A 17599-nucleotide genomic window follows, 5' to 3' on the forward strand; every position below is an offset into this window, starting at 1 on the left:
TTTGAACACCTGTAATCGTCTTGAAAAAGAGACATGCAGGATCAAATGTTACCCACAACAGACAGGGTAAACGATAGGTCTGAGGAACCTTGCTATTGCCAAACACTGTGCAGTTCAATGAAAATCAATGTTTAACAGTTATCATCACGGTCAGCCGTACTAGATTATTACCCAGAATAACCCCTGTCAAATAAAATGGACCAGTCCACTCTACTCAGGTCAAGGCATCCGTTTCTCCCTGTCATCTGCTTGCTCCCCCGCCTCCCCTGTCATCTGTTTTCCTCACATCTTCTGCCGAACATACAGCAGGCTTTATTCCAGATTCATTCAAAAGTCCTTTCTATTCCCCCGTCACCATAGATTCTCTCTCAGGATCTTCTCATAAGCTTCTCGTCACTGCAGAATGTGAATCATGTTAAAGGTCTGGAAACATTTCTCCAAGGCCTCACATGTAGTGGACTTCGGGTTACATTTAAAAACTATTTACTGCTTTGTTCAGTGTACATTGACCTTAAACAGTCAAAACATCTGTTTCTTTTAAAAAGGCAAAAAATATACACAAATGTGAGATCAGTGTAGGTTATATCATACCATTGTTTTGACAGGAGGAAAAAGTTGGCAGAAACAGAATTACGATGACTGTGAACACAAACTTTTATGAAGGAAGTATCTGAAACCTTACTACAATATGAGCAAAAAACCCAAACTTAAACAGCAGAAGTTCCTGATGTGGTTTTCTCTGAGCTGCTTCAATGTATATGGCAGGCATTCTAGTTAGATTCAAGAGCCAAAGTACTGAAAATGATTGGTTAACAAAGTTTAAGTGAAAAGCTGTTCTTTGAAAATCTCCATATTCAATGTGGTCTGATCTTCAAGAGTTAATAATCTGGGCCCAGAATGCTGTAGAAGAATCTTTCTGAAATATGATCAGTTTCCTTTATGTTCCTTTTACCCGCAAACCTTAGATCACATCTGAATATGAAAAACAAAACAGCCAGATTTTCTTAATTAAGCGAGTTACAAACTGTCAGAGCCAAGGCCATAGTTCACTTACTTTCTCCTCTCTATTTCTCTTCTGGCTCAAACAGCTGGGAAATCGTTAGCAAAGGCACATAAACAACACGGCTGTCTTTTCAAAAGCCCAACTTTTTCTCATAAAGACAAAAAAAACATACAGTTTGCTTGGATCTTTCCCCCCCAAGTGCCAAATAAGTGTTAAAATACAGATTGTGCAAAGAAAATACTGCCCTTTTTAAAAGGCACATTTTCAACAACTTTTCATCTACTATATCTATGTGATTGAGAATATTTCTGATTCGGTGGAGGAGTGAAAAATCCCTGTAATTAGTCTCCTCAGAAATCCAAGGGGGGATTAAACTACATGCAGCAGACTTGCTTTGCAGAGTTTTATGATTTGCTTTTGACTTACAACACATGTTCAACAAAGGCTATTAACAGCACTGCCTTTTCTTTCCTCAAGGAAACCTGCTAAGCTCATTTGAGTCGATAATAAATGGCTGTATGACCATGTGGCATAATGGGTTCACAGGTAATGCTGCAAAAGGTCAGTGGTTCAAGTTGCCTACAGTGGATAATGAGTCAAAATGAGAAATGGGACTGCCACTTAAGTACAAATTCTGCAGACTGACAATTAAAACCCAAAAGGCATAAGCCCATGTTTAAAAAAATACACGGTTGCCCCCTTAAGCAGGAAAATTAGAGACACGTGAAAAGGAGGGCAATGAAATGCTTTCCTCACAAGCACTTGCTCCAGCTGGGTTTTATTGCCACTTATTTCCTTTTTTGTCTGTGACGTAAAGCAGTAAATAGTTATTAGGTCCCTGATTTTTTTTTTTATTATTATTTTTGAAGCTTTTTTCAGTATCCAATTATATGATTAACTAATTTTATTATTATTATTATTATTAAAAATGTATAAACAGATTGGCAAACCACAACTTTATAGCAAAAACAGGTTCTACAGTAAACTTAAAAACTTAAAAGCATTCTCGGAAAGGGAAAAAAATCCCAATTAGTGATACAAACTTCTAACAAACTTCAATGCAAAGGCATATGGTTTAAACTACTGGTATGTATAAATCCTATTGCCATGGATTACAGTGTATTAATGAACAGGAGCAGTGCATGTGTATTGTGGCTAACACATCCGTAGACATGTGGCTTCTTCTGATAATGTTCTCAGACATCTTTGCAAGAATTGGATTACTTTTTTTTTTTTTTTAAGTTTCCCCATCTAGCTCTAATCAATATATTAATGATTACCTCATTAGCTGCTGGAAACCAGAGAAGCCGAATACATTTATTTTGATCCAATTGACCCTTACAAAGTAAATAAGGCAGTATGTAAAAAACTAACAAAAGAAAGTGACTCTGCAGTATGAAGACTTTGGCACTGTTCAATCCTGCTTCCACATAAAACAACAAATGAAGTCCAACAGTTCAAATAAATGTATTGTTCTTTCTTATATTTGTATTGGCATTAGTGAAGTAACGCAGTGCGTCTCCGAAGGCTACTGCCAACATGTTCTTAGCAACAGAACAAAAGGGGAACTGTAAATTACTCCATATACACTGGCCTCTAAGATCCTCAAGAGGTAGGCACATTACATTTTATCGTGTATAACAGATTGCAGCCCACAAATGAACCAACACATTCTGCCTGACCCAAATGGCAAGGTTTAATCCCCATTCTTGAGTAAGTAAAGCTCCTAAATAACACTGTAAATGCCGTGGAGGCTTCGACACGGTACACAGATGTTTCCTCGGCAGTCTTTTGGAAGTTTAGGTTCTGTTCACCAGAACCAAACCAGACGCTTTCCTTCAACAATCTTATAAAGCGAAAACCTGGCTTCGGCTTTCAATAATGTTTTACAGTTGCCATATTATGTTAGTCATGACAGCACAATTTACAAGGACGTGAACGGCCAGAGCTAATAGATGAAATGACTGCATAAATCTGAGAAAATTCTGTTCAGGCCTGGCAGTGCCTCAGACCAAATACCAGTGTGTGTGGTTTTAGGGAAATTTCCAGACGAGAAAAAAAAAAAAGTGAAGAATACAGCAAATGACTTACATAAAAAAACAAATCAGTAGAACTAAAAACACAGGAAAGATTTAGCGGCTTCATGTGTGGCCCTTAAAAAGAGAGACATTATTCTAAGCGGAAATGAGATGCAAGCCTATAAATAAGCAGGAATGCAGTTAAATGTTTAACAGACAAAACACAATAGACTGCAAGAAAAAAAATCAATCTTAGTCAAATTTTGAAAACGCTTTTTTAAAATATAGTTTTGTCCGATTTAAATTGTTCATGGATATCTCATGAAGGAAGGCAGAGCTGCAGAAGACATCTGAGACCAAGCAGCAGTAGTGCTGTTTAGGCTCATCTCTAACACAAATACTTCATAGTTATTGTGGTGTAAACCTAGCTAATTCATTAGGCACTGAGTTACTGTGCCTGTATAATAGGTGTAACCTGGGGGAGCAATACTACCAAGTAGGAACAAATCTTAATCAAGTGTTACAGTCGCTTTTGAAATTTGTTATAGCGCCCACTAGCTCAGTATTTCAGATTACAATATCCATCACATACAGTTACTGCTGGTGTCCCGGTGCTTTGAATGTGAGATGACTGCTCCGCTCATTACAATACTGATGGTGTAAATTGATTTTTCAAAAGGAACAAAATGTGCTATACATGTAGGTTAGAAAAAAATCCAGCACAGAATTGGGTAGGGGGGAAGAAGAGTCTTCTATAAATGTTACAAATGTACAAAAACAAAGCGATTCAAGACCTATTGAGGCATTTGTTTATTTCGCTTCACAGAACTGATAGCAAGCTCCCTTCGAACACCACAAAGTTTCTGTGAATTAAAAAGAACCAAAAGAACTAAAAATAAATCACAGAATTGACCACGTTTTACAGAATTAAAGAAACTACTTAGAGTCCTCACACAAGCTCAATACAAATGGTTTCTTCATGTAAAGAATAAAGTAGGCTGCCAACTACTAAAAAAAAAAAGACTTTTGGGGGCGTTTGATTTTGAGGGACCGGGACATAAAAACCTGTTTCTTGAACAGCAGGCCTCGTGGCGTGTGCGGAGGCAGCGTATATGGTGCGCTGTGCAGCAGCAGGGTGTCAGTCTGCATCTCCAGGGTTAGACACGCAGGGTGTGAGACACTGCCTCTTTCCGCCCGGCTGCCTTTAAAAAAGCTAGCGAGCCGAGCATTAACTGCAAGTGGCATCTGCCGTCTGACTCAAATCACCTTCCATCAGAGGCAGTTCACCTCGTGACTGAGGGCTGAGCGCTTCATTAGGCCGCCCCGTCCCGGGACCCTCCGCTGGGGAGACGGACGCTGCATTCCTCCGGCCCCCCTGCGCCGCTGCATCCGTCTGCAGCCTGGCGGCCTTCGCTATTACTCGGGTGGTGGGGGAGCACCTTCTGCCTGACTGTGTTTCTAAAGCTTGGATGTATTTTATCAGTAGGAGATACAGTGAGGGAAAAAGTATTTGTTCACCTGCTGATTTTGCACGTTTGCCCACTGACAAAGAAATGATCAGTCTATAATTTTAATGGTAGGTGTATTTTAAAAGTGAGAGACAGAATGACTACAAAAAAATCCAGAAAAACGCATTTCAAAAAAGTTAAAAATTGATTTGCATGTTAATGAGGGAAATAAGTATTTGATCCCCTATCAATCAGCAAGATTTCTGGCTCCCAGGTGTCTTTTATACAGGTAACGAGCTGATATTAGGAGCACTTTCTTAAAGGGAGTGCTCCTAATCTCAGCTCATTACCTGTATAAAAGACACCTGTCCACAGAAGCAATCAATTAATCAGATTCCAAACTCTCCACCATGGCCAAGACCAAAGAGCTGTCCAAGGATGTCAGGGACAAGATTGTAGACCTACACAAGGCTGGAATGGGGTACAAGACCATCGCCAAGCAGCTTGGTGAGAAGGTGACAACAGTTGGTGCGATTATTCGCAAATGGAAGAAACACAAAATAACTGTCAGTCTCCCTCGGTCTGGGGCTCCATGCAAGATCTCACCTCGTGGAGTTTCAATGATCATGAGAACGGTGAGGAATCAGCCCAGAACTACACAGGAGGACCTTGTTAATGATCTCAAGGCAGCTGGGACCATAGTCACCAAGAAAACAATTGGTAAGACACTACGCTGTGAAGGACTGAAATCCTGCAGCGCCCGCAAGGTCCCCCTGCTCAAGAAAGTACATGTACAGGCCCGTCTGAAGTTTGCCAATGAACATCTGAATGATTCAGAGGAGAACTGGGTGAAAGTGGTCTCAGATGAGACCAAAATCGAGCTCTTTGGCATCAACTCAACTCGCCGTGTTTGGAGTAGGAGGAATGACCCCAAGAACACCATCCCCACCGTCAAACATTGAGGTGGAAACATTATGCTTTGGGGGTGTTTTTCTGCTAAGGGGACAGGACAACTGCACCGCATCAAAGGGACGATGGACGGGGCCATGTACCGTCAAATCTTGGGTGAGAACCTCCTTCCCTCAGCCAGGGCATTGAAAATGGGTCGTGGATGGGTATTCCAGCATGACAATGACCCAAAACACACAGCCAAGGCAACAAAGGAGTGGCTGAAGAAGAAGCACATTAAGGTCCTGGAGTGGCCTAGCCAGTCTCCAGACCTTAATCCCATAGAAAATCTGTGGAGGGAGCTGAAGGTTCGAGTTGCCAAACGTCAGCCTCGAAACCTTAATGACTTGGAGAGGATCTGCAAAGAGGAGTGGGACAAAATCCCTCCTGAGATGTGTGCAAACCTGGTGGCCAACTACAAGAAACGTCTGACCTCTGTGATTGCCAACAAGGGTTTTGCCACCAAGTACTAAGTCAAAGGGGTCAAATACTTATTTCATGCAAATCAATTTATAACTTTTTTGAAATGCGTTTTTCTGGATTTTTTTGTTGTTATTCTGTCTCTCACTGTTAAAATACACCTACCATTAAAATTATAGACTGATCATTTCTTTGTCAGTGGGCAAACGTACAAAATCAGCAGGGGATCCTCTTGTCTGACCTGAGGCGTTCAGTGTAGCTAAAGGACACAGACTTAAATGATAAGGTCTAGTTTATTAGTTTGCTTTTACTTTCTATTCTGGTGCTTTAAAACAAAACAAAAAAGCAATTTTATATATAACAATGTAACTGCAATCCTGTGGTGTGGAATTTCATGTCACATTGAATCTCTGTTGAAGACGAATGCTCGAGCTCTGTAGTGCTTTTCTGGCCCTCGATTGCTCTTATCTGGTGCTCCTCCAGAAACAAGCAAAGAGCTGGCAGTGAGAATATAAAGAGATAACGACAATAGAATAAGAAGCAGCAGCAGTATCCACCAATGGTGGCCTATAAAATCGTCACAATTTGTATCCTTGTCTCTTTTTTCATAGTGTTCATAGGTTTCATTTGGCCCGGCAGTTCTTTTTAGGGATGATATTTTAATAGTGCAGGACAGAGGACAGATGGTGAAACCAATTAGACAGAACTGTTGCTAAATGTCTCTCAAGATAATCACTTAAAACAGTTCCTGGACTAATAGCAAAGATACATCCCTGGTCAAAAAAGGAAACAGCAGCATTTGGTCTCTGTAATTCATCAGTTACAATGGTCAGAATTTCTGTAGTTCACTCCAGCGGGGTTCACTGAAGTTTCAGTAAGACTAATGTTTCTACAAGGGATAAACCTTTGGACTTTATGATTTAATTAATTAAATCAGTGGAATATGGAACAAGATTAATTGTAAGTGAATTATCAAAGCATTACATTAGGCGTATATCATTGTCAGTTGGTCATAAGTTGCCTGAAATATTAAATTAAATTCCTTTCATTGTCTAGGAAAATACCACACTGTTATTTTGTACTGGCCGCTTTTTATTTATGGAAAATAAGTCAAATAAGCACAGTGTGTGTAGATCCAGTGCACATGTTGATTTTAAACCACAAAAATAATCATGCATGCAAGAAATTCCCTTCTCGAGTTTACTTTCTTTTAGTACAAGCAAAGACTTCAAAGATACTATATGAATAAGTAACTAAAATAATGCCGTTCCAGACAAACATTTAAGCACCCATTGACATTCACAATTTTAGTTTCCTTTCAACAAAGAAAGAACTCTTTCAATATTAGAAATAAGTCCATCAGACGGAGGTAGGAAACGAATTAATGAAAGAAAAGTCCCCAGTTAGCATTCGCTACAGTAAATCAAACAAAATATCCTGCCTTGCAGTCCGTAATCCTGTCTCTATTATGTATACGGCTTTCATACACATCAGACAAAAGTTTTTAGAAAAACATGCATCCAATCAAGTTTATTTAGGAATATGTATACCATAAACCTGTGAATCAGAAAATGGGATCATATTAAAATGCACAGAGAAGGAATCCCTTTTAAATATTGAAAGAGTATGGATTTCCACAGCTAATCATTTCGATTTAGAAAAACTGTATTCATCCCATTATCAACAACTGCAATGTAAACTATAACGAAGTGTAAAAAAGTGTAAAAGCATTCTTATTAACTGTAATACTATGATTACTACTACTACTAATAAGCATTTTAGAAGAGTTTGAATGATTATTGTGTTTTCTTGGAAATTCTTGGAAATTCAGGGTATGCGCCTGTTAAACCCGGAGCGAAGTGTACACTGCTTGCTGGTAAGACCAAGAGGACTGACCTGAGGGCTGACACTGGGGCCGAAGCCCATGCCCGGGGTGGAGGGGACGGACATGGAGTGGGGGCCCATGGGGGGGCTGATGACCGAGAAGGGCGAGCCCAGGCCGTTCATGGGCGAGCTCAAAGTGCTGATGGGAGAGTGCAGCTGGCCCGACGAGCCCAGAGAGGACGGGCTGATCCCTGAGCCCATCAGAGATGGGTGGAGGCTGGGTGTGTTCATCCCCCGGTGGGAGTTCGGAGAGCTCAGGGAGGTGGAGTTGACTTGACCTGGGTTGTCTGGAAAAAGAGAAGAGAGAGGCCTTTTCAAATTCTCATTCATGTGAGGAAAACAACATTTAACAAATGAAGCGCAGATTTTATTCTGTTGTCTGATACTGCAAGCACAACTCATGGCGAATGAATTACTGTAGCACTGCAATGCTGTCAGGAGCCGTTATGGAACCATGATAATGGATAATAGCAAAGGTATTTGAGAGACGATGCTTGCAAATGCCACTGCACAATCCTCTCTTAAACCATAAGAGCAGAAGTGAAATGACTCTCCAATCAGCAAAGCCGGTCTCACTCAGCCCCATCATGGGCAATGAGGTTGGTACAATGATCTACTTCAAGGTCACTGGTACAGTGATTCAGTACAACTAAGATGGCTACCTTTCCCATTCCCTTGAACTTGCTTCCAGTCATTAAGCCCAGCTGTCATCATTTTCTGTCAGGCCGCAGAAGATTGAGTTATTCTGTCTGTCTCAGCTGCTGACAGGGCTATATGGTCTGTTATAATGCAACCTCACTGACTGAGAACAAACAAAACAAAAAACAACAACTTGTGCTGCATGAGGCTGGCCGGCTCTCCTTCATGGTCTTTTCATTTTGCCCTACAGGTTATGACCCCGAAAAGGGATCAAAAGGGATCTGATCAACTTACATTGTATTGCTTGTATTATGATCGTGCTTTAATGTGTGTTCTTGGGTTTCCAAGATCCACATAACCTTGAGGAATTTGTATGGGAATACAAAGAAGTATTTTGAAAGACGTACACTGGTCAAAGCCCTGGAATTATTACAAATGACTTGTCACATCTTTTTAGTTAGAAGAAAAACTGCAATGATCACAGACACTGATGTATCAACAGACATATATTGTATTACACCTCCATTATTTGTTGACCGCACCTTTTCTGAAACCAGTTTTTAATTGAGGCTATTCATATATTTACATAACTGCAATATAGATTGATTTGTATTTAATTTGTATTTAATGTAGAATAGACAGCTATTTACTCTTTTAAACCCTGTGCAATTTGAAATTGCCAACTGTCTATCAACTTAGCTCACTTATGTGACTCTCACAGCAGCACAGGCTGAAAACACACACACATGTCCACCGAAGCAGTGTCCAAAGGATGTAAATAAAATAGTGGTAAATTACAAGCTTCAGATACTTTTGTGCACTAGACTAGATACTGGTACCTGCAAATACATTGATCTGGGTCTGGATTTGAAATAAGGTAAATAAGCTAGTGAGCCATACAGTAAACTATACTGTAAGACTAGGTCAGGTGCTGTACACAGTTAAGAGGTCCATTATGGTTTAACAATCAGAATTGCTGCCTGGAGCCATATAGGTCATACTGTTAGGGGACACAAATCAGCTCAGCTTGGCCAATCCCTTCTTTATTTCTTCTTTGTGTCATAGCTTCCATCAACTGCAACGTTTCTTTCCGCAGCAAAATAAAAATGATTTATTAATCAATTAGACGACAGCTTACAAAAACAATTGGTCCCATTTCCAGAACTACTTGGTTTCTGTTCTATTAACATCACTGTCAGAACCCCACAGCATGCCACAGACCCGGAGCGAGAGGAGGGCCAAGAGGAACACAAAGAAAAGGAAGACGGACCCTCACAAAGGACGCCCATCTCTGGACAACTCCTCCTTTCCCAATCAGCCGGGTGCATGCCTGCTGCTGAAGCCAAGCCAAACACTTACACTGTATCCTGAACTCCTCGGGAACATTTCCTGAAAACAGCACAGGGACAGTATCTGACAGACGCCAGCTAACGAGAACGCAAGGGACTGGACTCCTTTCAGCTGGAACAAATCTCTCCACTTTGAAGGCAAACGTCATTCAGAATAAGTGGCTGCGATTCCTGAAAGGGGTTTCGTTTATAAAATGCATTTCAATGCACTTATCTCTTGGGCAGAACTTTGTGTAATAAACACCACCAGACAGACTACATAACAGTGCCATAGATAATGCAGCTGTTTCCATCAGTGGAGAGAGATAATGCTGGTGTCAATGACTGCCTCAAGTATTATGGTTGGCAGTCCACTGTCGTGAAAAACAATAAGAGAAGGTTAAACAAATAATCAAGAGAACACACTTTGTCATGCTTTGTCTCCCACCTACTCTACAGTTTCAACCGGGATTCACACCGCTTCAAAGGAACAGTTAATTAAACAAAATTAATGCAAGCTTAGAAAATTCTACGACTAGGACATACATTCTTGAAAGTGGGGGGAAAAAATAGCCATCAGGGATAGAGGTGAGGGACCTCTAGCCCTGTGCTGTAGTGAACGAATGAAAGAGCAACAGTGGCTATTAACTTCCTTAGCCTGAGGAGATGCCTTCTTACCTAAAGAAAGGCTTAGATCCCTCTTTACTGATAAGTGCCCAATCCCCTTGCCACTGAGCAGTTTATGTCAGCTTGTTCTCCGCTGGCCCCTGTCAGAATAGGATTATAGGGAAATGAATGAGTCTCCTTTCTAAACCGGCTGGTAATCCCCCTCGAGAGAGACCGAGCTGGTTACCAAGGAACATTGTGAGGGACGGCTGAACAAGCTGTGACACAAGAGGATGGGCCCCCAACGTGCCATGAATGACGAAGTGGGGACACAGAGCTGAATGGAATTATATTTTATTCATGGCAAAGGCGAGAGAGATGCCCTTGCGATTTTCAGAGAAAATAAGATAAAGACTCTGTTTGGGACTTGCTACTATCTGCCCCCACCCCCAACCTGTTGGGTTTGAAAGCTTCACTGACTTTACAACTTATCTAACACAACTTATCTAACACAACCAAGGCATTATCTTAGAGGAAGATTTCCTCTAAGGGATCTTCTGTAGAGAGTGCACAAAATAACATGAAAATGAGAGCAGATAAAGTGAGCACAAAAATAAGAGCATAAAAATGTAAACATTTGCAGACAAGAAGCCATTGAGCTCTTCCACTTGCTATATGGTATGTGATCTGAGAATGTAACCTAGCCGGTTCTTAAAATAACTGAATGAATTAGAAGCTGCATCTTAACAAGATACAATTTTCCCTACCATCACCATTCTCCCTGTTCAGTAAATTGACATTTTAACCAATGCATTTGCTCAAACTCCGATTCACTAGGTTTGGAAAGATATTACACGTGAATAAAAACAAAAAGCCACGATTACCTCCAAGGGAAGCTATTCCATCTCTACTATCATTGTTTATTTGTTTTCATTTGATAATCAAATATGTAATGAGAGATTTTCAGAAAGTTGTTTTTAAATGTAAGAATAGTGCATTTTGTTCCACTCCATTTTGAACTACAAGTTACATATTGAATATGGCAGTTGCATACGCATGAAAATACAGGTAAGAATCAAAGTAAGGAATATGATCCACCAAGCTCTCAGCTTGACAAGGTTTTCAAATTGGCGTGATCTGATCTGAACAGATTTTCTTTCCATGAATAACACAAAGAATGTATAATTTTCTGGTGATTGGCTGATCTTTTATTTAGAAACAAAACAAGGAACTCCCAACAAGGGGTTAGGTTTAGAGTTATTTTATTTACATAAGCTCTTTTAAATTATTTTCTTTTTTTGTGGGGTGTGGGTCTAAAAGAACATGTAAATACATTTTTGTTTGTTGTTGCTCACAGAAACGAACAAATCAAATACAGCCACTTCATTGTTTAGCAGCTATCTCTACAGAAGAACCTGTTTGAAGTTAGGTCTTGTGAGGAATTAATATTGTTTCTGTACAATGTGTGATACTGCTATCAGTGAAGACTAAAGCCTTGTGTTTATCCACATCGAAGGCAGGGCTGTGGGAGTGGCAGCTTCTTCAGACACTGGCACTCTCCTCTGGCCCTACCTGCAAAGACCACCCACAGTCCACTGGACCTGCCAAAAATATGAGCAACACAAGTTTTGGAAAGTGTTGTGTAAATGTATGAAGTACCTCCCCCACTCCACACCCAACGCTCCAGCCTCCAGACTGTTATTTCTACATAGTCCTGAAACTATAAATGGACAGAACAAAAAACCAGCTCAAACTCACACGTGTGTTTCTGTTTAGCCTTTCTGTAGAGCAGTACTTAACCCTTACAAAAAGTTATCAGAAGCCTCCACTTCTGATGACTGGAAATCTTAAAAATAATATATTTTTTAAAGAACAATCCGGCAATGCTAGGACTTATTTTCATTGGCTTCAATGTTGGGAACTAATTTATGAAATCAGTGTCCCAAGGTAGCGTTAATACAGGCAGATTATTTCCAGGACACTTTTCTTTACTCTTTAATACATCCACAAAGCCCTATGAGCAGGCAATAACCAAATGGGTGGCATTGCAATGGTAGGAACTTAACAAATTTAATTAGGGGCTTCATACACCAAATTCAACTTCTATTGATAAGAACTTAAAGGCACAGTGACCCCAAAGGGAATCCAAAGAAAATCCAAAGAAAATGCACAGTGGACAAAAGTTAATTAGTGTAAATGATTACATAACCACCATCTGGCAAAAGTGTTTTTTCCATTTAAAGAAAATGGCAGGCATTATCTGCAGACACAACAATCTGTTAAACCTTGGAAAGCTATTGAGATCTCCATTGTAATTAGTGTAATGTGCTATTTTTTTTCTCATTCTAATTTTGTTTTTGGATGTTTTGCCTGAAACATCTGCCTCATTACCCTCCAATGTGTACCGAGCATTAGCAGTAAAGGAAAACTACTTCTTTGCACATTGAGATCTCTAACTCATTTAGCAAATTCTGAAAATAATTTGGATCATCATGTCTTATCACCAGAACGTTTACTCACGGCCCCCCTAAAAACCACAGACATATATTGCAATGCTAGTATTAAAGCTAATAAGGGAACACCCCATAGCTGAAGACAATTCCAGAAACACTGCCTTACAGTAAATTGTTCTTATCCATATCTGGTCACTGTTACTCATTAATCAGCTGACAGGGAGATAAAGCTAAATGACAATACATATCAACAGCATTTATTGGGAAACACTGGATCTTTTTTTTAATGCAGACTTGCAGCTAGTCTGTATTCATGAAGTGGTTTGTAACAGTTGACTAAATCTATGCATACCATAATAAACCAGGCAAACAAATCATAAAAATATTTAAAAAATGTTTGGGGGATAGCAAGCCTGATTAAAATACAAAAACTGCTGAATAAGTAAACAAGTAAAATACATAAATTAACAAAATTAACATCTCTTGACGCTGATGACACACAATATATCATAAGTATCTTTGCACATTTTTATCATATCTCAGTTTTTTGCCCCCCCCCCCCTTTATCTACTGCATGTTTAAAATAATGATGAATCAATGTCTGTCACAGGAAATGAATGTAAGGCGGTTTCTGGAACATATGGTTCTATACCCACTATGGAACTAAACCCACACCCCACAGAATTAAATTAAATTAAATACAACTAGCAGACCCTGAAGTTTTTCCGTTTGCTCTGTAAAGAATAAAACTTTATGAAAGGAATACGAAACAAACAAACAAAAAAATTTTGGACATGCTAACAAGGTGCAGATGGATACAGGATTAATCTTTTCAATGTTGAATTACACATCTGACAAGCAAGAGTGCAGTTTCCTTTTTCTGTAACAGAGGCACAACATGTTTGCGTAATGGAAACATTCTGGGAGATGATGGGGGTTCAGTGTTTTAATACACTTAAAGGCATTTCCCTGGGAGCATGCTGATAAAGGGTTAGTTTGTCTAAATTCATGTTCATGTAGGTATTATTAAATACAGAAGGTGCCATATTATAGTTCTATATGTACAAATACTGGTGGTGCACAGACAAACTGGGCCCTCTGAGTTGAAGGAAAGAAGTAGGAAACATTCCACTCTGAGATCCGGGACACCTCAACACTGATCTTTCAGAAATTTGACAGCGAGGAGTGTGGATCTCTTCAGCGGTGCTGCTGGGAGCGAGCCACAAGAGGTTGTGTCATCCTAAATATGGCCTGTAATATCCCCTGGCCTTAACTCTGCAGAGAAGCTGTTCGGGAACTGGAGAATGATGAACACGACATGTATCGACTGCCACACAAAAGGGATCAAGTGGCATCTCTGCTATTAAGAGGTATTGGGGTAAAGTCAACCATGCATGACTATGGGGAATGTGCCTCATTGTAGGTACAGCTGTCCTTAAAGCCATCAAAGATCCCAGAGTCGAAATGCTTCACGTCTTTTGCAAGGTGTTTATGGATACACAGTAATTACTTATTCTTTCAACACGTGTGACAAGTACTCAACAAAAGTATGAAATTTCAAACGGCTCAAACAGGCAGTAACCACACAAAACACGGTATATGTTTTTTGCCCATCTGTGTGTGTCTGTATTCTGTTCTTCTTGCAAAAGCATATATATACTCTGCAGTTCACTGGTCGGGCACAGTACAGCTGCTCCACCCGACCTCAACACACTTCTCATCAACAAAAACAAAAATAACATCATTAAACCAGGTTTCACCTAATCCCCACTCTCAAAACATACAGCAGTGTAATGCGATAGTGTTCCTGATCGGAAAATGACTTGGTGTGGTTAACACTTTGAAGAACGGGTCTTTGAAGATGGCAGTTCAGTTTGCCAAATTGTCTGAAATTGGGCGGCTGCAGTATTGAGTTTTATGGTCGAGGTTCAAATTGCCAGCAGTGCTCAAATAACAGCACATAAAAAATACCAAATACAAAAACATGCACTGCAAAGACACAAACCTTAAACATTGTACTAAGCTCTGTTTTTATTAGCCTCTTTGTAGTGCATTGCTGCAGCAGGACCAAGTTAACACGAAAGGAGAACATTTGGTTACAAGGAGAGCAGAGCGTATTTCAGTCTTCACAGGTCACTATGGAAAAGCACTTTCATCTAAATATCACAGCAGTGGCATTTGAATGAGACACAGACAGAAGTTTCCATTGTGTTGTACTTGATGTCAGTGTCTTCAAACAACCTTATTGTTTGCGTTCTAGACAAAAGAACTAAGCACATTAGTGTGGACACCCACTTGGTTTATTTTTGGGGCTTTCTATATGCATCGTTGTTTGTTATTTATAAGCGCAGTACTGCATTGCTCAGAAGTGACCTTCAGACAGCATAAGATTGTGTTAAGATTGTCTCAGACCAAGTATAAAAAATATCACATATCAAGAGTCCACTTGAGCAATAAAAGTCATTCAGCAAATGGACTTTAACCAGAACAATACAGCTTTGCCCAAGGAAAGGAACTACAAATGAAATAAATTAACTTTCGTAGACATTACCAAGCTAAACAACAAAACAAAATGAAAACAGCAGTTTTAAGGAACATATACCTAGATAATTGCCCATTTTTTTAAATGCACAAAAGCATACAGAAAAATGCAAATGCAACACTTACAACTGTTAGAAATTACACAACACAAAATCTTTTAATATGTTGTTTAAGTGTTACAATAGTTGCATACTGTGTGCAATCAAAATCAGTCTGCCTGTTGTAGACGGGGCAATAATAGTTTTTTCTGCCTCTACTGCATTCCTAAATGATTTAGTGCCTTAAAGAAATTAAGCTGTCAAAGCCTGGCAGCACAACGTTTCTGTTCTATTTTTTTCTCTCGCTAATCCCTGCTGGCATCGACAGGGGCCTGGCACACTCCCAATGCCTCCTGCACACTGTACAGCTTGCTCTGTCTGTCCAGGTATCACACAGCCCCCCAAAACACTTACATTAATGTGAAAATGAGGAGCTGTAGAGGAAGTAAAGAACGTCAGAATGGTATTTACAGTGCTGGCAGAATCTGGTCAAGCAATTTGATCTAGGAAGTGGTGACAACATGCACAGCTGTCTTTGCTCTCTCTCTCATTCTATCTTCCTCTCTCTCTCGCTTTGTGGATTTCACCGTGAAGGTCCGTCACACTAAACAGAGATAAAGGTGCTTCCACTATTTTCAGAGCAAGGTAATTCCCTGATGCACCCCGAAACACTTATGAGATTCATGTAAATCCCTTTTTCAGAAGTCACAAAGGGGTTTCCCAAGGCAGAATGAACAGAAGTTAACAACTGATTGAATTTTAATTTTTAGTTTTTTATAAATATTTTATTAGCAGACACCCTTACCCAGGTAAAAATAAAAACTGATCAACCTTATGTGATCTATTACAATTAAACACAATAAACAAATCAATTAATAAAACTGTTTCAAAAACAATGACGGTGTGGGGTGGAAAAAACTGTTTGTCCCAACAGCTTGCCTTTTAGGTTTAGTTTTGACACTACTATCTAGAATTCATCGCAAGGTTGAAACAGATAATCACCTGAAAAAGAGATTAAGATGAGTATCACGTCTTAACAACATGCTCAATAAGAACTCTAGGAAAACCCCAAATTGAAATGTCTACAGCACATCAAAATAGCACCAAAGCAGTACAGTAATACTGTGAAGTGTGTGCAGTGTTATATTAGACATGCAGGCAACCACAATCAGACATTGCTGCATTCATCAATGTCTCATTTAAGAGAAGTGGTATGGCCAGCAGTCTAGAATGCAGCTTTCTGCCCTTCTTTTTTAACCCTCTAAGCTCAAGCAATTAAAAACAAAACAAAAAACTAAAATCACTCATTCTGTTGGAAAATTCAGCTTTGCTCAGTTGCATGAGCTATTTATTTAAGAACCTATTGTTCATATCCTCTGGGGATTGTTTTGACTAATGAATGTAGATATGGCCTTTTCTACAGCACTGAAGGTTTTAAATGGTTCATACAGGGGCTTTCCCAGGAAGCTATACTAGGATTTACGGATCCATTGGTTGATTGGTGCTAACATATTATATTATGGCCTGTATTCCTATTTAAAGTATAACAAGTATGCAGTAGGAATACTGATCACCTTGTTTGTGAAAAAGGGAATACTACATGAGCAATGAAAAGGTTAAGTTTCCATTGCTCAAATGTAGCATTTTAAAGTCTACCATTAAGACCACTCTTACGCAAATACAGTAATAACCTTTTCCAAACAGTGTGCAGCACTGATTCGTTCAGATAATTAAGTTACGCTGTAATTATCTCGCTGGCTGAAGCAAACCCAGAGCTCCATCAGTCATTGAGCAGCTGAAAATTCTTCTGGCACCCAGCATCCCAGCATCAGCTCCATTTCTCTGGGCACAGACATGCTTCCTGTTACTTTTAAGAGAAGCTACACACATAGAAAATGTTGCATTATTAAAGGAGCCATCTTGCAAAATAGATAGCTAAATCCCAATTAAAGTTCATTACTAGACCTCATTTCTCTTTTTATTAAGAAATCTTTTCTATTATTCATAATTTTATTCTCCGTGTATTTAATGCTTATGAAAGCTTCAATAGCAAAGGTTCTGGTTATTGTTCAAACTCAGAAATAGGCAGGAAGCACCATGAGAACTTCCTCTTAGCCTTCAAACAGGCTTCTCTGTTCATAGCTAAACACCCCCCTGTCCACCTGACCTGATATTCTATGTCTACAAAAATGTAACAACATTGAATGATTGTATTGTGGTCTAATGATGTAGTTAAACGCAAGAAAAAAACGACCCCCTCGAGCTACGTTTCC

At 39.6% G+C, this 17599-nt stretch overlaps 1 protein-coding gene across 3 annotated transcripts in view; it reads right to left on the bottom strand.

Moving 5' to 3' along the window:
- Positions 1–17599, bottom strand: part of LOC136758526 (retinoic acid receptor RXR-alpha-A) — a 121711-nt gene that overhangs the window by 35991 nt on the left and 68121 nt on the right. For all 3 annotated transcript variants that reach the window (XM_066712986.1, XM_066712984.1, XM_066712985.1), the window contains one exon: positions 7734–8008. In XM_066712986.1, coding sequence (XP_066569083.1) covers positions 7734–8008 — 275 coding nt within the window. The remainder of the gene's footprint in view (positions 1–7733; positions 8009–17599) is intronic.

The sequence above is a fragment of the Amia ocellicauda genome, chromosome 9 (assembly GCF_036373705.1).
Source record: "Amia ocellicauda isolate fAmiCal2 chromosome 9, fAmiCal2.hap1, whole genome shotgun sequence".
Taxonomy (NCBI): domain Eukaryota; kingdom Metazoa; phylum Chordata; class Actinopteri; order Amiiformes; family Amiidae; genus Amia; species Amia ocellicauda.